Source organism: Pseudophryne corroboree, chromosome 2, assembly GCF_028390025.1.
Source record: "Pseudophryne corroboree isolate aPseCor3 chromosome 2, aPseCor3.hap2, whole genome shotgun sequence".
Lineage (NCBI taxonomy): Eukaryota > Metazoa > Chordata > Amphibia > Anura > Myobatrachidae > Pseudophryne > Pseudophryne corroboree.
The window spans coordinates 73,253,541-73,275,585 of NC_086445.1; the positions used below are offsets into that span (position 1 = coordinate 73,253,541).

At 45.5% G+C, this 22,045-nt stretch overlaps 1 protein-coding gene across 6 annotated transcripts in view; it reads left to right on the forward strand.

Moving 5' to 3' along the window:
- Window positions 1–22,045, forward strand: part of FAT3 (FAT atypical cadherin 3) — a 781,930-nt gene that overhangs the window by 731,159 nt on the left and 28,726 nt on the right. For all 6 annotated transcript variants that reach the window (XM_063951418.1, XM_063951420.1, XM_063951422.1 and 3 more), the window contains 3 exons: window positions 8,759–9,227; window positions 15,838–15,991; window positions 18,089–18,744. In XM_063951418.1, coding sequence (XP_063807488.1) covers window positions 8,759–9,227; window positions 15,838–15,991; window positions 18,089–18,744 — 1,279 coding nt within the window. The remainder of the gene's footprint in view (window positions 1–8,758; window positions 9,228–15,837; window positions 15,992–18,088; window positions 18,745–22,045) is intronic.

The following is a 22,045-nucleotide window of genomic DNA, read 5'->3' on the forward strand; positions in this document are numbered from 1 at the left end:
GGATTGGAGCCTAAAATTGACCGGGATTGGAGCTTCCAATCCCGGGGATTTCGGGATTGGCCACCACCTTAGTTATTTCTATGCCGGCCAGCGTTGAGCGTCCTCAGGAGTGCGGTACACGCTGCGCAGCGTGACGTGAAGTCAGAGGTCACGCTGCGCAGCCAGCTGTCCGCCAGACCTCACCGCCACCCTATACCTCAAGCAAGTGACCCATAAGAATGCCAAATTGATTTCTCACAAATATTTAAAATGCCTGCTCTAATATATATTGTAAATGCCTGCACCTCTTATTACCATATACGATAAAAGTGCGCTGTACATCGCAAAACACTGTATCTCATAAGAGAAAACAATACACCCACACATTATCTGAGTTCCAAAGCTCATTGAAGTATATATTTGCTATTAAAAGGATATGGATTCAATATATATTACAAAGTACAGTATACCTATAGTTACATGGTTACACTCACACAGTAAGCAGTTAAAACATACAATTACATACAATTACATACAGTTTCATACAGTTTCAGTTACATGCCAGCGATACAATTACCATATCTTTCTCATATAAATTTGTCCCTCCATATGACTCTCTCTCTCTCTCTGTAAAATCATGGAAGACCTCCATCATCGTCTCAGACCTTACAGCCACTCTCAGACCAAAACAAAAACTACTTTCCTGTGTGACCAGCAAAATGTGTTAACTAGTTTCTGGGGGAGGGGTTCATGATGAGTCACTATTCTCTTTGTATATGCTGATCAGGTTCAGCCTTGAAGACATCCAAAGGGCTGGCCTGAGTTCCCTATCCACTGTAACATTCATTGTTCTAACAAAGTGATTTTAGCTTTTAAACATGTAATCATAACTATTCGCTGCAATGTCCTACAACTTCATAACAGGTATCAAATTAATCTACACATTAAGCTGGTTGTTTTAATAGTAAACATGACCGGTCTATCTTGTTTAGTTCAAATAATACACATTCATGACATTACTTCATTAGATAATTTTAAATCATCATGATGTCTGGCGCTTGATATTATTATAATTATGTACTGTATGAAATAAGTGTCGAATCCATCTCTGTGGCATGTCCGTGTAAATGCGTGTATTGCCATATATGGCTGTGCTCGCTGCGCGTATTTGCAAGTATAGCGACTTAAATGTGTGTAGTTTGTATGTTCTCTTTATGTAATATTTTTGACTTCGACACCCACCCTCCCTCCCGTTCTGTTTAGGGTTAGTTATGTGGGTTGGGCAGGAATGGGGGGTGGGGTGGGACACTGAAAAGAAGCCAATCCTAGGAATCCCGGGCTTGATCATTTTTCAGTCCCGATTCCCGGGATTTAAAAAATGGCCCGGAACTGGCCATCCTACTTCCCAGTCATCCTTTGCTCCCTGTGTGGCTCCTCCTGCTTTGCATTAGGTGGGATGGCCAATGGTTGTCTAACCATCGATGCTTTACATCGATGAAACTATCCACGTGAATGGTTTGCACAAATCGGTGGATGTTATTGCTATGGGCAACAACAGACACTGGGCAAATCAGGAAAGGGAATGAGACTGAACACGCCACCACGGGTGGGGCTTAGCACCACACCTCTTGCGCCAAATGGGGGAAACAACTGCTGCCTCTCTTTCATTGATGGTAGAGAACCATTGGACCGCCATCATTGATGGCAAAGCCATGTACCATCGGTGGCCATCTTTATTCAGTGGTATCAGAAGTAGGGGCTTATTCTGAGTTGAATGCAATGAAATCGCTAAAAGTCGCACAGCGCATAAGTTCCAATGTGATGGCGCACATTGTCGCAGGACCAATTAAATGTATAGGGCTTTCCTAGGCGTCGAGTGGGAGTTGGCTTGTAAGTGGATAAAAGAGTAATTATTACTAGTTTCTTTCTGATTTAAATCCACATTACTGAATTGCGAGTTTGTAGAAGTGGAGATGTTCGCCTTGGCAACCAATCATATTCTAGCTATTATCTTCTAGAAGGTGCTAGACAAATGAGAAGTAGGATCTGATTGGTTGCTATGAGCAACATATCCACTTCTATGAGCCCGGACTTAAATACCCCGCAGTCATATTTTTCCTATTTTGATACTATAACGCCACCACCGTAGTTCTATGTATGGATGACCAGACCATGTTAAATCTCGTTAGAAAGCTGCATTTTGTGGCGCTTTACTAAAAAAAAAAAAAACAAATCGGTGTAATTCCTTCTCATGCATAATATAAGACAAACGGCAAGAAGCCTACTCATGCAGCCCTCCCCTGAAACCGCAGAGCCGCTTTATAGCGTTCATTCCCTGTGCAAACTCTTTGAAGGCTTTTGAAAAGCTTTTGTATGCAGATTGGTAGTTTGCACTGGATCAGCTCTACAGAACAGGGCTTTTAGGTCATTACAGTTAATTAAACCTTGAAACTGTATTTTCCTGTATTTAAGTTTCTCTAAACCAGAGTCAGATATAACCAGCAATAGAAGTAAAGTCATATTATGTGCTAAAAGGGCTCACAAGCAACTCATATTTTAATGGGGGTAATTCAGACCTGATCGTAGCAGCAAATTTGTTAGCAGTTGGGCAAAACCATGGCCCTCATTCCGAGTTGTTCGCTCGGTATTTTTCATCGCATCGCAGTGAAAATCCGCTTAGTACGCATGCGCAATGTTCGCACTGCGACTGCGCCAAGTAACTTTACTATGAAGAAAGTATTTTTACTCACGGCTTTTTCTTCGCTCCGGCGATCGTAATGTGATTGACAGGAAATGGGTGTTACTGGGCGGAAACACGGCGTTTCAGGGGCGTGTGGCTGAAAACGCTACCGTTTCCGGAAAAAACGCAGGAGTGGCCGGAGAAACGGGGGAGTGCCTGGGCGAACGCTGGGTGTGTTTGTGACGTCAACCAGGAACGACAAGCACTGAACTGATCGCACAGGCAGAGTAAGTCTGGAGCTACTCTGAAACTGCTAAGTAGTTAGTAATCGCAATATTGCGAATACATCGGTCGCAATTTTAAGAAGCTAAGATTCACTCCCAGTAGGCGGCGGCTTAGCGTGTGTAACTCTGCTAAATTCGCCTTGCGACCGATCAACTCGGAATGAGGGCCCATATGCACTGCATGTGGGACAGATATAACATGTGCATAGACAGTTAGATTTGGGTGGGTTATTTTGTTTTTGTGCAGGGTAAATACTGGCTGCTTTATATTTACACTGCAATTTAGATTTGAGTTTGAACACACCCCAACCAAATCTAACTCTCTCTGCACATGTTACATCTGCCCCCCCCTGCAGTGCACATGGGGTACATTCCTACCCGATCGCACGCTGCGCTGCTTCGCAGCCGTGCGTTCAGGTCGGAACCGCACATGCCACGGCCGCATTGCGCATGCGCGTCGTTGGGCAGCGACTCCGCTAACGAAGACAGCGATCACAGCTTCGACCACTAGAAGATTGACAGGAGGAAGGTGGAACCGGGCGTCAACTCCCCGTTTTCTGGACGTGGAGATCCAAACGCAGGTCTGTCAAGGCGTTTGGAGGGTGGATGTCTGACGTCAATTCCGGGACCTGCATCGCTGGATTGATCGCACAGGGTAAGTAACTCTTACCCTGGTCTTGTTCTACACAAAACTTTTTTTGCATAGCAGGGCTGCACAAGCGATCGCAGCCCTGCTATGCAAAAATACACTCCCCCATAGGCGGCGTCTAGTTGATCACACGGGCAGCAAAAAGTTGCAGCGTGCGATCAATTCGGAATGACCCCCACGGTTTTGCCCAACTGCAAACAAATTTGCTGCTACGATCAGGTCTGAATTACCCCCAATGAGCGAGAAAGATTTGACTTCTTTTAAGTCATGCGTTTATCTATTCAAGAGGCATAAAGACGGAAGTGGCTTTAGGTCAGTCTATTTTTGAACAGCTGATTGTAATGGACTGACATAGAGAAATACGCGTTGTGTCCTCTAACTACGCGGCATAACAGCATTATAGGAAAGGGTAAAATAAATTCGTACTATGGGGTAATGTACCAGAGCGACTATGCATGTGCTGCGATCACACTTCGCATGCGTCAAGCTGCCACTGCAATCTCGCACGCAATGAGGATTTCATGGAGAAGTGAATGACAGGAAGCGTGTCTTGGCCATGTACGGGGGTGAGCTGAGAGTTCGTTTTTCAAAAACATGGCGCCTGCGTCCTTACTGCCACGGCCAATCTGCGTAGCCATAGGCCAACCCGAACCTTGATGTTCCCCCGTTTTTGCGTATAGGTTTCGAATGTTTACACAATTAAAAAAAAAACTGTTTCAGACCCTTTAATTCACTTATTTTAGTAATCACATCGCATTTCCCATACTTCCCATAATGGAAAATGTGATCTGGGCAAATTTACTAAAAAAAATTTGTCAAAAACACCCGAATTGAGCCCTGTGTTAATTACACCAGTTTCAGCAGGGTGGCACTTCAATGTGCAGCCTTCAGCACAGCTTTCCCTGCACCCCGGCAGAGAAAGCTGTACGGGGACCCGGCTCCGGTGATCCGCTCTGACACAAACCTGATCACAGAAAAAAAAAAAATTAAACCCCCCCCCCCCAAAAAAAAAAACATACTTACCAGTGCCAGGAGCCGGTGATCGGTTCTCTGGTGTGCGCTGCAGGTCATCGTGTTGTCCTGTGCGTTGCTGTGACCTACGGTTCAGTAAAGTGATGGACTCCAGAGAGGTGATTATTTCAAAAATGGGTGCAGGGTGTGCGTTGTGGGCACCCTGGACCCCAAGGGCTCGTGTACACCGCACACACTGCTCCCATTATAAATGGGCACTGCTTCAGGAATACTCAATATCAGGGACCAGTTTCTGCTCCCGATTGCCCCCAGTGAGGGAGTTTCAGCAGTAATCGCAGGAGGGGTAAGACTGACGGGGCATTTGCAGCTGTGCAGATAGCGGTTGGGGCGTTTTTGAAGTTTATGGACTACACTGGTCAACTGGGACTGTAACTTGCGCAGGCGGATGCTATTAGCGATGGTGGGTTGTAGGACCACTATACTCTGTCATCTAAAACAATATAAGATTGTGGCCCCCATTTACCAAGCCTTGGTGAGTGGAAAATAGCACATGATAAAGTAACAACCAATCAGCACCTAACTGCCATGGCACACAGGCTGTGTATGAAAAATGACAGTTAGGAGCTGATTGGTTGGTAATTTATCACTGTGCTATTTATCACTCTCCAAGGCTTGATAAATCTGGGCCTTCAGTATTTACAGAGTAGACTACAAGAAAAAAAAAAACTCCTCAGCACTTATCTCCTTCCAGCCATGACTGAAACACGACGTCCAGCTAGCCTGATACATTTTCCTGGGAAATCATTACGGAGCATATGGAGAGCGTTGTGTCCTTTCTCTCAACATCTGCTGGTGAAATGAAGGAGGTTAAGAAGTATAATGAGATTAGAGGATTTAGGCCCGAATCCTAATTTGTTACGAAACCACCTTCAGCTTTGGCCACAGTTCTACCTGTTGTTTATTTGTATTATTTTTATAGACTGCTCATCTGTGCGGGAAATTAAATCTTCCTGGCGAGTACTTAGGGTAATGTGTTACCGGGCATGCCTTAGCTTTTTCTTTCTTTTATTAATATTCCAGTGTTTTTACTGTATGTTGGCAAAAACCCAGTAGCTTGGACTGTCTCCCAGTTGTGACTTGGTTGGGAAACAGCAACATTTTAATGAGATACACCCGCCATAAAGTACACACATGAAATGCAATAGATTTTCTTTCTGCACAATCCCCTTGATATCTTGATGGCATTAAGTATATGTACTTGCAGATGGGCCTTATACGGCTGATGTGCTCCCAAAAGTATTTTTATAATGTGCTTTTTTATAATCAATCTTTATAATGTACAGTTGATGGGTTACGGCCTGTTAGGATCCACAAATATACGGTTTGGGATATTGATGTTTTTTCTTTGGATTAAAGTTAGTCATTGCTATAGCCGCGTGCTTGGTGATATAATTGAAAGAGTAATTAATACTGAGATTTCTCTGTAACGGAATAAATACAAATAAACTGTAAACTCCACAGAATAATTACATTTCCCAGAACGGCAGGTTATAGTTTTAACTGTTTACTTACCTCCCAGCTCTGCCGGTTCGTGGACCTTAAAAGCGGTGGCATTTCCAGGCGGATCTGAGTGAGGTTTTGCGCATAAAGACAACATTGCAACACAATATTGCTATTCACAGAGAACTAATTACAGGACTGACCGTAGGTTCCTGAAATGGCCCCCACACCCCCAAGCATTTGAGAGGCACCTCAATGTTTTTGGGAGAGCAACGCTCTGCACTGCCGCTGTCACTTAGTACAGAGCTGGAGGACGGTAAGACCCACCGAGGCTCTCACAGAAGGTCAATCCAGGGGATACTGTGAATGTTCGGCCATGTTGTGGGTCACTCTCCTGTGGCGTCCATTAGCAACGGATGCACCCTGGGCTCCCCAGACGCTGCTACAGCCACAAGGGCTGTCTACCTAAGCTGTACCACCACCTCCTAGTCGCCCAAGTACCCTACTGCCATCAATGGTGCATTGTGCATCAGGTGCACTAAAATGCCCAGCAATCCCTGCACACTCCAGACTGCCGCTGTATACTGTAGATCCAGCTGGTAAGAACCCTAATTACTACTGTTTAACCCCTGCACCAGATTGGTGGTGTGGCACATTGGCGTTTACATACCTACCAACTTTAAAAGTTATTAAGTAGGGGCCGCGACCAAAAAGGGGATGGGCCTCGGGTAAAAGGGCGGACCTTTGGTAAAGGGATGGGGCCTCGCCTTCCGACCCCCATTATCGTCGCTGTGGGGGCATGCCAAGCGCTCCCTGACCAGGTGACCCCCCCCCCCCCCCCCGCACTGTTCTATTCTATTCAGTGATCACCGGCTGCTTTACAGAGAAGGGCAGTGGTGATCACGGGCTCTCCCAACCTGCTTTCCTGCCCGCGCGACACTGCGGCCCACAGGCGGGACAGAGGGAATCGTGATAGTTGGGAGGTATTGGCATTTCTATAATGGGTGCAATGTGTGCGGTGCACATGGGCCTCTGGGTCCAGGAGGGGCCCACACTGCACAGACTGCACCCATGTTTTAGAGTTACCTTTCCGGAGTCCCGTGTCGGGCACTGCAGCTATGGAAAAACAAACACAGCCAAAATGGCCACCGCACACGTGCAGTAGTGAAATTAGTCTCCAGAACATGGCAGGCGCCATGTTTTTGGAGACCTGAGTGGTAGACTCAACACAATGGCGGAGAATACTGCGCTGTGGAGAGGAGGGGGCCCACTCAGAGTTTGCACATGGGCCCCCTCCTCTGTTAAAATGCCCCTGGTATGGCAGGTTACTTCAGCTGCCCCTTAGGGGATGACCTTCAGTGATTTAGGGGTACCAAATGATATCTTGCCCCCACCTCAAACTAAAAATGTTCTGACGTCCCTGGCACTAACATATATATTGTCTCACGCCTCATTTCTCTAATTAGTAGTGAATTAATAGGCATATTTTTATGAATATTTGTTCATCCTAAAAAGAGAGCTGCCTCCATGTTGTGTAGTTTCCGACAAGTGCAAGTTAAAGTGGAACCAACCCCAAAAAATATTCCGCATTGTATACTTGGAAAACCTTAATTTGCTCACTGTGCACTACCATATTTTTGTAAACCTATATCCCACATCCCTGGTGTTAGATCACAATGTTTCCCATTCAGAACGAGTGATGCTGCTGCACTGGGAAAGACTACAGTGTCGGCCATCTTGTTTTCCAATGATGGATATGGATTACGGTATAAATATAAACCGTGCTGCATTCCCTTTCAGACTACCAGTAGATTAATATGCCGCCGTGTTGTTTCCTCAGGGGACCCACAGCCCATTAATATCAAACTTTTCAAACATCAGAACTGTGGAATGAAAACCTTTCAGCCGTACTTGCAAATATTATGACTGGCGCCCTTTGTGTTTAAATATTGCACAGATTAGTTCACGCCTTTGCATTGCATGATAGCTGGTAGTAAATAGCATACTTTCACACTGCGCAATGCTCCGGAACTGCACACGCAAGTGCTACATGCCCACTTGTGACTGAAGAAGGTAACTTGGCTCTCACATAGGCGTGCTGGCGGAACTGCGGACTATGCAGAGATGGGCGGAAGTGTATATACATCTGTTTCCAGGGGTGTAGTATGAGTGGCCGGCGGCCGGGATCCCGATCGCCGGCATACCGACAGCTGGGCGAGCGCTAATGAGCTCCTTGCGGGCTCGCTGCGCTCACCACGCTGCGGGCACGGTGGCGCGCTATTTATTCTCCCTCCAGGGAGGCGTGGACTCCCAAGAGAGAGAATATGTGTCGGCATGCCGACGGTCGGGATCATGACGCCGGTATGCTGGTCTCCGGGATCCCGGCCGGCGGCATACTGAAGACCACCCGTTTCCAGGTGTTTATAGACTGGTGCAAGTCTGCACAGACGATATGAAGCAAAAACAAGCGTACGGATAGGGGGCAGGCGCATCGCATGATTAATATGACGCCGCAGTCAGCGAAAGCGCGCATTTATTTCTGTGCACACAATGTGAGAACCTCTATGGACGATTACACGCAGGGTCCTTTATCCGACACATGTTCCACACATCGACAGTTATTTTTTCTGTGGGTAAATATGCACTTTTCACCCTTTACGTTTCTTTGTTCCCTGTTTTGTTTTTCTGCTGCAGATTGTGGATGGTAAGCTGTGGTTCCAATTGGACTGTGGCAGCGGCCCAGGAATCCTGGGAATTTCTGGCAGGACGGTTAATGATGGGAACTGGCACTCTGTCTTTTTGGAGCTGAATCGGAATTTCACAAGCTTGTCGCTGGATGACAGCTACGTGGAGCGTCGCAAAGCGCCACTTTATTTCCAGACCCTCAGCACTGATAGCTCTATTTACTTTGGAGCTCAGGTGCAAGTGGAAAATGTCAGAAGCCTGACTGACAAAAGGAGTACACAGGTCTTGGGAGGCTTCCAGGGATGCCTGGATTCAGTCATCTTGAATAACAATGAACTGCCACTTCAGAACAAGAGGAGCAGCTTTGCAGAAGTGGTCGGCTTGACTGAATTAAAGCTGGGCTGTGTCTTGTATCCTGATGCTTGTGAAGAGAAGCCATGCCAGAACGGAGGAGGCTGTATCAGTGTGCCATCTGGTGGTAAATATACCTCACTACAGCTTATCGCCATTTTATTTCATTTAAGCATAAAAATGTTGACATAAAGACTGCTACATATATTCTACAAAGCGGTCAAAGGTCTTATTCCATAACTGAATCATTTTGGTTTGCAAAGTAGACTTTTAACAGTAAAGGGATTTGTTGACCAAGTGCAAACAGGTCAGGAGCGTTGCGCAGCAATGGCGGCCCTCAATAAATATAATTTTTCGAGCATTGTAATAACAAGGTTTATATTTTGCAAACCATAGTTATTAAAATCAGATAATTATTAAACACAATTGTTCGCAGGTGGCACATATCAGGTTCTGTCATGTTTATATTGTTTTTTATAAATTGAAAGCAAACATCTGATTGGTTGGTGTCCCTTACAGTAACATTTTAAGTTTAAATGAATATCGCCCTTAAAAAAAAAAAATTACTGGAGACCTGTAACTTATTTAGGCATACCTCCCAACTTTTTTGAAGTGGAAAGAGAGACCTTTGGCGCGGCCCTGCCGGAAAAGGTGGGCATGGCCTCGAGAAAGGGGGCGTGGCTTTGCGGGAGTGCCACAGTCGCAGGCAACGCCCCCGGCTTTCTTCACTGTGAGCTGCTGGCATGCCCCCTCTCCCTCTGTCTCTAGTGAATAAGCAGGGCAGCGAGTGACAGAGCCTCCCGACTAACCCCCCTCCCCCACCGCGGGATAACTGTGGTATCCCGCAGTGGGGGAGGGGGGTTAGTCGGAAGGCTCTGTCCAACTAACCCAATTTTCGCGGGACTGTCCGCGAAAATTGGGTCAGTTGGGAGATATGATTTAGGGGCAGATGTGTTAACTTGGAGAAGGGATAAAGAAGTGATAAACCAGTGATAAGAGCATGGTGATGATAACGCACCAGCCAATCATTACGGATTTGAAAAATGACAGGAGCTGTTTGGCAGATGCGTTATCACCTTCCACTTATCACTTCTTTATCCCTTCTCCAGGTTTAATACATCTGCCCCTTAATTAGGAAAAGACTATGGGTCTGATTCAGAGATTTACGCAAACCTGATGAAGTGCCCATCTCTGCGACAAGGTTTGCAGTGCCCCTAATCCACAGCCTGAATGACATGCTGAGGCCTTTTGGGGGCGGGGAAGGGGCGGCGACTGCCAGTGTTACAGAAAATGGGGGCATGTCTGCCCTGTCCTTGGATGCAGCTTCACTGGCAGTGGCAGTGTGACTTCACCGGTTATCTGGAGTAGATGACCAAATCAGATAATGGGGGTCCTGTAAACTGGTTTTATTAGGACAAGATTATGGGGTCCAGAGTCAGACTGGGGTATAAAGGGCCCACTGGGGGAACGCAGCGATGGGGCTCTTGCATAGCGTGCGGGCAGTCACTAGAGGGGGTGTGGCCAGTCTACACACACACACACACACACACACACTCTCTCTCTCTCTCTCTCTCTCTCTCTCTCTCTCTCTCTGATCTGATCTGCTCCAGGCAGACTTTACAGAATTATTATATAGATCCTTCCTGCAAAGCCTCCTTACTACATTCTGAGAAGCTAGAATGGGGGAAGAAAAGGTGGAGAGATCATTTTACTACATATGGAGATGCAATTTTTTAGGCTCTCTCCAGCTACAGTAAATTGTCAGAGAAAATTATTTCTTCAATTTATATGTATACGATGTACACAGTGCCATCTAGTGTCTGCTGTTTTCAGTGCATAGACATCATCAAGTGGGACATCTACAGAAATCTATTTTTTTTTAATTAACTATAAATTACTATAAATGATAAGTTATATAACAAGGATTCTTTTTTAAATTAGAGGTAGGCTATGTAGAGATCTCCAGCTGCTGTTAAACTACAAGCCCCAGCATGCACTGCCAGCCAACACCTAGAGTGTGCATGGTTGATGGTTGCTAGGCAATGTGAGATCAGTGTGGTACTGTGGCCCGTTCCTCATTCTGTTCTTATGTTATGCTCCTTGGTTGGATGCGCTGCAGAAAGTTTACCCTGTGTACATTTATCACAGCTGGATTCTTGTTTCCCAAGGATGACCATCATTCCACATTAAAGATGAACCCTAATCTTATAGACCAGCATCATAAGAACTAGTTGCACAATCCCTGGATAGCCATTGGTTGCTTAGTCCTGAACTAAATCTGCATTGGCGCCATCTTTGCTGCGCATGCATTTTAATATTAATGTTACAATTACATTATTTACCAATGTTAAAGCTGCATAATAGATCAACGATTACAGCAATGAATACAGTACTGTATATGCATGTTGTACTTTAGAGCAGTCTATGAGAACAATCATGGTACAGTAGCTACTTTCTGCCAGTACCCCCAGGATTCAATATGATATCAGGGCTGACGGGATGCCGGTGTTCAGAATACCGCTGCCGCCATCCCGATAGTGTAAATCCCGACAGGGGGAGGTAAGGCTGTTCCCCCCTCTCCCCTACCCCCCAACTCTCCCTTTCCGCAGCCTAACTCTAACCTTCCCCTTAGTGCCTGACCATAACCTGATTCCCCCTTCCGTATTCTAACTGGGTGGCACCTAAGCCTACCCCCTGGCCCTAACCCTAACCCGTCCGCTATACTTATGGTAGGGATGCTGTCTGTCGGGATTTCAGCGTCTGCCTCCTGACCCTGTCGGGATACCAGCGCCGGCATTCAGTCGTCATCGTGACCATATGCCCTCGACAGGCTGTGAGCAGAAAGTCAGCGATAAACCCATCCCTGGTTACAGGGATACATACATGGGTCCCAATTTAAGGTTTACGCATAGCCAGATAAAGGGGGGATGCAGGGCATACTGTACCCCGGGGCTCCCCAGCCAGAGCACACTGACATCACCAGCTTTACCTCTTAAGCAGCAGCAGAAGCACCCAGATTACAAGCAGGACAGTATGCAGTGCAGGCAGAGACACAGGAATATCATGTTTCATGAGCTACCGACTGAGCTATTTGACCAGTGAGATAGGAGGGTGGAGAGAGTTGTAAGTGACCCAGGGATCTCAGCTTCTCCTCCTCCCTGCCTGGGTGTCTGGGTCCTGTGTAAACTGTTATGCAACTAAACCATTTGGGTCTAGAGATAGAGACACACACAGAGTCCTCCTGAGTCCTGTCCCAGTGTGTAAGCAGTACAGAGGCTGCTAATCTTGCATGTGACAAGATAAATTATTTTATTTTTCTACGTGTATTTTAAGGTTAAGTTGTCTTTGTTCCACTACAAGAAAAGTTTATAAATAGTTGTCCAATTAGGTGGAGCTATAAACAGTACCCTGCCATTATTAAACTATTAGTTAAAACTAATATACACCATTGGTTTAAATTTAATATACACAATCTATACCTCCCGCCATGACCCATTCCAGGAGGGACAAAATGCTCTCTACCTGGACTTCCTTCTTAATTTATGATTGCAATCACCTGTGTTGAAATACCTTTCTTATCAATTAAATAGTTCAACGCAGGTGATATATCATATATTAAGTGGGAAGTCCATGTAGAGAGCATTTTGTCCCTCCTGGAATAGGACATGTTGGGAGGTATGCACAATCTAATATACATCCCTCACCTTCCATCGCCCTGTTTTAAGTGCCCTGGGCACCCCCAAGGCTTAATCTGGTCCTGGGTTCACGTTCCATTCTAACTTACAGTATATCACTGCGATCTCTAGAGAGGTTGAGTTACAGTTTCATGAATAAGATAAGTTGTAACTACTGTATAATCACATTCATACTAATTACTTATGTAGGCATGTTATTTGTCAGTATTAAATCATGTGTTCTCTCAAAGTATCGCACTGATTTCCTCATGGCAAAAATAACAAGGTAGCCATTAAATAACACTAGAGCAAGGCACACTAACAGCCCCTGGTTTATGGATATCCATACTTGAGCACAGGTGACTTAGGGGCTAATTCAGGTTGGATCGCAGTGTGCAATCCAACTGGAAATTTTTGCTGAAAAGATGCGGCTGCATGCGGAGTGCCCGTCCTGCGCATGTGCCCGCATTTTCTGCAGGGGGGGGGGGGGCGCAGAAAATGCGATCACCACTGCCTGTCAATTAGGCAGAGGCGGTCGTGGGGCGGGGGCGGCAACACTCTGTTTCCAGGGAGGAGACGGAACGTTGCGGGGGCGGTGCGTCGTCAACAGGGGGCAGAGGCAGATGAAAGAGAGCGTGTCATGGGCGTGATCACAGTAGCTGCGTGACATCACACGCAGCCGCTGCGATCAGGAAACTGGCGGCAAGTCTCCTGCGGCCGCAGCTATGCTGCGCCGGCAAGAGGCTTCCACAGTTTCTGTTAACGGGTGTAGTATGGTGTGCCAGCGGCCGGGCTCCCGGCGACCAGCATACCGGCGCCGGGAGCCCGACCGCCGGCATACCGACAGTGTGGCGAGCGCAAAGGAGCCATTTGCCGGCTCGCTGCGCTCGCCACGCTGCGGGCACGGTAGCGCGCTATGCGCGCCACGCTATTTTATTCTCCCTCCAGGGGGGTTGTGGACCCCCACGAGGGAGAATAGCTGTCGGTATGCCGGGTGTCGGGATTCCGGCGCCGGTATACTGTGCGCCTGGATCCCGACATTCGGCATACTGAAGACCACCCCTGCTAACAAGCGGAAATTGTGAACCCTCCGCAATTTCTGCTTTTTGAAGGGGGGAGGCTCTGGTCAGCATGCTGTGCGGCCTTATACTGCGATGGGCGCCCCCAGCATGCGATACAAAGGATAGCAAATCTGCTGATTAGCAGAATTTGCTATCCAACCTGAATTAGCCCCTTAATTAGTACCTCAGTTAATTTTATTTAATCATCTGTGCTCAAGTATGTAATCCTTAAAACCTGGGCTGTTAGTGTGCCTTGAGGACAGAGGCTGGGACACACTGCACTAATGGAAACAGAAAAATGTTATTTGCTGAATGGATCCTGAAGAGATGTACTGCAAATAGCTATGCAGAGTAATCTGTGGCGTGCGTTAAAATCTCCATTCACAATTCCAGGTATTGCTATTCAGTGTGCAGGCAGCAGGTGTCGCTGTTGAGTCATGCAGTGGAACAGAACAGCAGTCCTGGCCTTTTTATTGCAGACACATTTGATGACTGACTGCTCATTCACACTCTGATTGTTTTTTTTGTTTTGTTTTTAAATAAAGTACTGTAGACACAATCATGAAAACTGCAAGTTAGGTCAATAAGGAGTCAATTCAATTAGTGACGATATGTGGGCAGTGCCTTTAATATGCTGTTGAACTATCGCCAATGGCAGACTTCACCGCTCGTAAATTGCGTGTTTTTCTTCGCAGACCCATAGGGGTGACCATTAAAGTATTTTACTTTTTTGTCTTTAAGCCATAATGTTCTCAGCAGTAGCCGTATGCGTGTCCTCCTTCAACCCCTGTCATCTGGGTCTAGAACTCCTCTTACTGTATTTCAAAAAGATAGCGCCTACCCGGGCACTATTGTTAGCTTATTTTTATATACAACAGCTGAGTCACATTATTGTAACCGCCAGCTAAAAACCAGAGTAACCGCCGTGTGCAGCACGGACAGCAGCTAGCCGAGCTGACCTGTCGTTTTACACACACGTCTGGTAGCCCCCAGGTACATTGCGACGGTGAGCTGTTCCACTGTAGCATGTCAGTCGGCCCTCACGCACCTTCATAGCGAACGTTCACCTCTCACATCAATGGCACGTGTTGCTCCATAGTTTCACAATGGTGCCATTTGTCCAGTCACGATACACCTTCACCACAGCAGCACGCGGAAAGGTCACACACTGCGCTGTGTCAGAAATATCGCCACCCTTGGCCCGAAAACCGATAATAATAATAATAATAATAATAATCCTTTTTTGCATCTAGGATAAATGGTCCCTTTTACCCACGACAGCAACCAGTGATATGTCTATCACACACCTAATATACCCACCAGGCCAGCTGCCGACGTCAAATGTAGGAGGTGGCCATAATAATGTGTCTCAACCATGTATTTAAAGTCTCTATTATAATTACACATTAATTAAGCTCAATAATTAAACATTAGTTTGTATTGGTTAAAGAGCCCCAGTGGCCGCCACTATCTAATCAAGTGTTCAGCTGAATGCACCGTTTTCTGGTGTTCTTATAAGTGAGAGTAAAGTAAATACGTGCAAATAGCTGCACCTGGGCAAACCTTGCTGCACGGCTAATCTAAATTGCAAGACATAAATAAAGCCACCCGGTATGTGTCGGCTACATGCAGAAGCATCCAGTATTAACCCTGCGTGCAAACACAATAAACAAATGTGCTCCCCTTGCAGTGCGGCGCAGGAAGTCACATATTTATGAATATTAATGAGTCTAATTATGATGGCCATAATATAACAAAAGCCATAGGAAAAATGCTTTATACTTTCAGCAGAGCAGGTTTTATGCAAAGCTGCTTTTAAAAGTGTAACTTTTTTTATGAAATTAATTTTATCTATTTGCAAACGGGATTACGGCTAAACCAAAAGTCACAATATGGCAGCCTTTCATCTCACTGGGATCCGTTCCCATCAGGAACACTGCTGAGAATACTGCAGTTTACAATGTAAAAAATCTGATCCATTTTCTCCCATTTGTAATTACAGGCTATCAGTGCAGTTGCCCGTCTCAGTTCATAGGGAAGAACTGCGAGTCTGAGATCACAGCGTGCTTTCCCAATCCCTGCCGGAATGGCGGGTCATGTGATCCCATTGGGAACTCGTTTATCTGCACCTGCAGGACAGGTCTGAGAGGATTAACGTAAGTGCTTGTTGATTTTCATATCACATTGGTAACGCATTGCTAATTTCTGGCACTTTCTCAGTGCGGACGAGGTATTAAATGCAGTTATATAACAGCACGATTAGCAGTAAATATTGGTTAGCATTAGCAAAGATTATTTGTGTTAAAAATCACTATTTAATGTGTTTGATATAATGACCTTGATCAAAGTTATACGGTATCTAAAGCATACGACAGGGGGGCCGGTGAGAGGCAGCCCACCATAATGCCTCCTCTACAAGATATAGTGCATTATCTGTTATTGATCAATTAATCATGACTCATTTATTTAGTATTTTTTATTTATTTATTACCAGTTATTTATATAGCGCACACATATTCCGCAGCGCTTTACAGAGAATATTTGGTCATTCACATTAGCCCCTGCCCCAGTGGAACTTACAATCTATATTCCCTACCACATTACCAGTATATTTTTGGATTGTGGGAGGAAACCGGACCACCCGGAGGAAACCCACACAATTACGGGGAGAATATACAAACTCCACACGGGATGAGCCATGGTGGGAAATGAACCCATGACCTCAGTGCTGTCAGGCAGTAATGCTAACCATTACACCATCCGTGCTGCCCAAGATTGACTTTCATACAGTAATAGCCTTTCACAAACCTAGTGAAATGACAAGAAGAGAGGTTGAGTTCACATGACATCTGCTGTTTGCATATAATGTACAGTATTTAGACTGTAAGCTCTTTGGCTCTCCTCGTGATTCTGTGATATATGCACTTGATTCTGAATGCACTCCATCTCATGTTATTTTTACCTGAGAAACTCCATACAGATGTGTCCTTCCTAGTCTGTCCTCCGTACGCTATGAGTTACATTACACAGGGCTAGGGCCGGACTGCCCATGTGGCACTTCTGGCATATGCCAGAAAGGCCAATGGTCTTGTGGGCCGGTCTGGTCCAACAGAGAGTGCAGCTTCCGGCTCTCTGGTTTGGCTGCCCCTCCCCCCGCCCAAAGCGCGTGTCTCCAAGAAAATGGAAAGTGCCGCAAGTAAACGCCCCCTTGACTCGCGGCACGCCCCATGCATTGTGTTCACGCGCTCCTGCCCATAGTGTACGTTTTAACAAAAATAGTAGTGTGTCGCGAGTTTACGCCCTCTGACTTGCGGCACCCCCCCCTTGCGCTGTGCCCGTGCGCCCCCTTTGCGTTCATGAATTCCAGGGCCAAATTGTGGCTCCAGTCCGTCACTGCACAGGGCACATGAGAGTCGCCAGCTCCGTTGCGACTTGGCCAACATCGGGTATCTTTTCCCCCGAAAATGCATCTTGTTCGCATTGCTATAGGAATAAGACGCACAAGCAGACCACACTGATTAAAATGATATGCGGCATGTGTATATTCTGTGTGTGGCTGCAGCTGTATCTGTATACAAAGTGCTACGTTACAGTGTCAGTGGGAAACAGCCATTTTGTATACAGATACAGTACATATGCAGAAATGCGAATAAGACACATATTCGGGGGAAAAGACGCACGAAAAGACATTGAGCGTAAGAAAACTCACTCGGGAAAAAGGCGCAACTAGAAAGGCAGTTTAATGTGACTGCTGCAACAACAGAGGACACATCTATCCTTCTCAGATCACTAAATAAAAACACAAGTATATACATTTTTAAGTCTTTATTTGGGGTTTTTAAGGAAGTTATTAAAAAAAATTGGGAATAAAAATGTACAACTTAGTATAGTTAAATCTAAAAAAAACGTAACGGTAAAATAAATAAAAAGCCATGTAAAAAAAAACACATTTTGAGGGAGGAAAAAAACGCTCTGCTTAATATGTTCTTTTTGTGGTTGTTGGTATTTTTTTTTTATAGAAATTCTTGTTCATAAACAAACTTGTACAATTAAATGTTTTTCAAATCTGCCTTTTCAATGTTTCCTTCTGCACAAAGTTCTTCACTTTGTTTCACGAGTACGTTAAGGAGAGCCAAAATTGCCAAAGTCTGAACGTAATAAATCGTTCCTCTCCTCTACTGTATGTATAAAAGTGCCAGTTTTGTTTTTGGAAGAGGTGTCGGACTTCACTCTCTTAATAAATCTCTCCCTAGGTGCGAAGACGATATCAACGAATGTGAACGAGAGGACTGTGAGAACGGGGGGACGTGTGTGAACCTTTTCGGGTCATTCTTCTGTAATTGCACTCACGGATATGTTGGGCAGCATTGTGGCCTACGACCGGTGGTGGTGCCCAACATTCAAGCTGGACATTCCTACGTCGGCAAGGAAGAACTGATCGGAATAGCCGTGGTTCTGTTCGTCATATTTGTCCTCATTATCCTTTTCATAGTGTTCCGCAAAAAAGTATTCCGCAAAAACTACTCCCGTAACAACATCACTCTGGTCCAAGACCCCGCCACTGCGGCCCTGCTAAACAAAACCAACGGAATTCAGTTTAAAAATCTCCGGGGCGGTGGGGAGAGTAGAAATATTTACCAGGAAGTTGGTCCACCTCAAGTTCCTGTGCGTCCCATGGCCTACACTCCTTGCTTTCAGAGTGATTCTAGGAACAACCTGGATAAGATGGTTGATGGTCTTGGTGTGGAACATCAGGAGATGACAACCTTCCACCCAGAGTCTCCTCGGATACTGACAGCCCGAAGAGGTGTGGTGGTGTGCAGCGTGGCCCCAAATATGCCTTCCGTCTCCCCGTGCCGCTCTGACTGTGACTCCATCAGGAAGGGACCCTGGGATACGGGAAATGATTGTAAGTCATACATGAGTGTACATGTATTGGTGAAGAATGATTTAAGGTGTTGAGGAAAGTCTATGACAAGAGCTTCCAGTTTGAATTAACAGTTTTTGAAAAATGTTTTTGTAATTTATAACAGTTTGGATATTATTTATTTGGCCTGTTTTCTTTTAATACACCTTTTTTATTGTGTTGACTTTCCCTACCTGGTAAGCCATGGTAGCTCTGTTATTCCTGCTTTCTGACTCTGGCAATTGTGCCAAATTATCCATAAGGCTCCTACCCAGGGCTTAGCAGACATAGAAGGGCCCTGATTGCCTTATTCTGTTTTATATTGTTGTTTTTTTATTTGGTAGAGGAAGGGAACAGGGAAGTATGTTGCCTAGGGCAACCAATGATTAACATGCGGTAGAGTCTCTGGACATTCTTTGCCAATTGCGTTGCATTATAAAGTGTCACAAATGACCAGTGGGAGAGTTGGAGGAACTTGTTTTCCTTGTGAGTCTAACGAGCAAGTGACAGGGATCTCCAAGGTCTTCAGGTGTCAATGATCATGCCTGGTGTCCCTGCAGTGACTGTCCTGCCTTTTACTATATAGTAATATAATATGATGTCAGTGAGTGAGGTAGAAGATCGACAAATTATATACATAATAAAAATACTAATATTGTGATCTCCATATAGACAGAGCTATTAAAATAATATTGTAAATAAAATTATTGACATTTGATGAGCTCTTGTGCGGCGGGAACAGCATTCCTCATTCAGCGTAACATTGCCTAATATTTGATGAGTGGCTCAGATGCGACGCGGTTCTTCCCGCCAAGCTCCGTTCTGCAACCAAGGCAAAACGTCATCTTCCCATAACGTTCGTATCTTGCGTCCCATGGCCTACATTCCTTGCTTTCAGAGTGATTCTAGGAACAACCTGGATAAGATGGTTGATGGTCTTGGTGTGGAACGTATTTTGTCTCAGTTTCAGATCTGGATTTGGTGGAAAGAACACAGTCCAATCTAAGCCGGTCATCACTACTTCTTAGAAGATGGTTTTCTGGTCTGTAAAGACTCCATGCACCACAGCCCCAAACATATTGCGCCCATTGTTGGATTGGTCCCTTTTTTATAACTGTGGCTGCAAATATCCTAGCAGGGAAGTGTAAATAAATTTACAGGAGAAACAAAAATACTTCATTGTTCTATACAAACTATTTTCCATTCAGTGGTAACAGGGCAGCCAGGGAATTCACTGGTACATTGGACAGCTGCTAAAATCGTTCTTATTTCAGTACTTAGAAAATTAGGGGGCACGGTAACAAGAATTAAGTGGAAGTTAAAATTTAAAAGGGATTTTTCCCACGCACTCTGCTGGCTGTTAGTAAGAAGAACTATATACTATGTAATAATAGAAAATAAAGAGCTCTTCGTTACATATGTTTTGCAAAAGATATGATAAGCCTCCAGGCCACTTCACGGCTGCTCTATTACTGGAGGTCCCTAACTAAGCATAAGTCCAGGGCTTGGACCCCACAAAGTCGGCTCAGGCCCGACCACCCTAGGGCAGCACACCACTGAAATACTAAAGTGTTAATATGTGTTAAGAAAGAAGCAGAAGCTATGGGTTAGAAAGTGCTACAGAAAAAATGGTGTTAATAAAATACTCAAAAGAGTAATATTAGTGAAAAAATATAGAAGTGTTACATAAGTGCTAAATAAATAATATGGCATGCTACCCCAAGGTAGCCCAGTCACATCAGACCTGGGGGGTACCACTCCCCAAACTCACACACAGCATAATAATAATAACATCCACTATGGGTCATACAATTGCTTAATGTACGGCCACATGATAATGGCACATACAAAACATATCCAGTTTGAGAGCTAGCTTACCTGGAGGCACCCCTGTATCCTCCAAATGGCACCACAGGACCCAGCATGCCCTCCTAATGCTGGCTCCATCTATGCCATCTAGTTGGAAAGTCAGGAGACATTTAGGTGGTCATTCCGAGTTGTTCGCTCGCTAGTAGTTTTTAGCAGCCATGCAAACGCTATGCTGCCTCCCACTGGGAGTGTATCTTAGCAGAAGTGCGAACGAAAGGATCGCAAAGCGGCTACAAAATAATTTTGTGCAGTTTGAGTAGCTTCAGACCTACTCAGCGCTTGCGATCACTTCAGACCATTCAGTTCCTGTTTTGACGTCACAAACACACCCTGCGTTCGCCCAGCCAAGCCTGCGTTTTCCTTGGCACGCCTGCGTTTTTCCCAACACTCCCTGAAAACGGTCAGTTGACACCCAGTAACGCCCACTTAATGTCAATCACTCTGCGGTCAGCAGTGCGACGGAAAAGCTTCGCTAGACCCTGTGTGAAACGACATCATTCGTTGTAATAGTACGTCGCGCGTGTGCATTGTGCCGCATACGCATGCGCAGAAGTGCCGTTTTTTTGCCTCATCTCTGCACAGCGAACAAATGCAGCTAGCGATCAACTCGGAATGACCCCCTTAGTACTAGATAACATGACATTTTATGCCATCTGAAAAACAGCGTCGGCCAAGGTGAACTTTGTAAGAGCAAGGACTGACGGTGAGGTAACAAGGGGGCACGGAATTCAAAGGAACAGAGCAATAGTCCACAAATTCCTTCCATCATAAAGACGACTCTTGGTTTCTGCAGATTCTTGCAGACAATAGAGATATTTAATGACAAGGTGCAATATGCTAATTTACTGCCACCTATTATCTTTGATAACTTTGACAACCCCTTCCCCAGCCAAACCTCATCCCCCCCCTCTGTGGAATACCATGATTTACAGCATCTGTCAGTGGGTGTGGTATTGAACCACACTTAGGTTGACAGTGTCTAGGTCGACCACTATTGATCAACAGTAACTAGGTGGACAGGGTCTCTAGGTCGACAGGTCAAAAGGTCGACATGAGTTATTTAATATTTTTTTGTATAGTTTTCGCCGTACAGTGACCAGGAACCTCAAATAGTGCACCGCGTCCCCTCGCCCTGCTCGCCATGCTTCGGACAAGGTGCCTTGCTCTGTTACTGCTGCGCTCAGCACAGGTTAACGTTCCCAGTCGTAGTCCACGTAGATTGTAAAGTATGAAAAAGTTTTAAAAAATTTAAAAAACTCATGCGATCTTTTAAACTGCTGACCTAGAGACCCTGTCGACCTAGTTGCTGTCGACCAATAGTGGTCGACCTAGACACTGTCGACCTAAGTCTTGTTGACCTAGAGACCGGATACCTCTGCCAGCATGGGGAAGACTATGATGACATGAATTGCATCCAACCTCCAGACCGCCCACT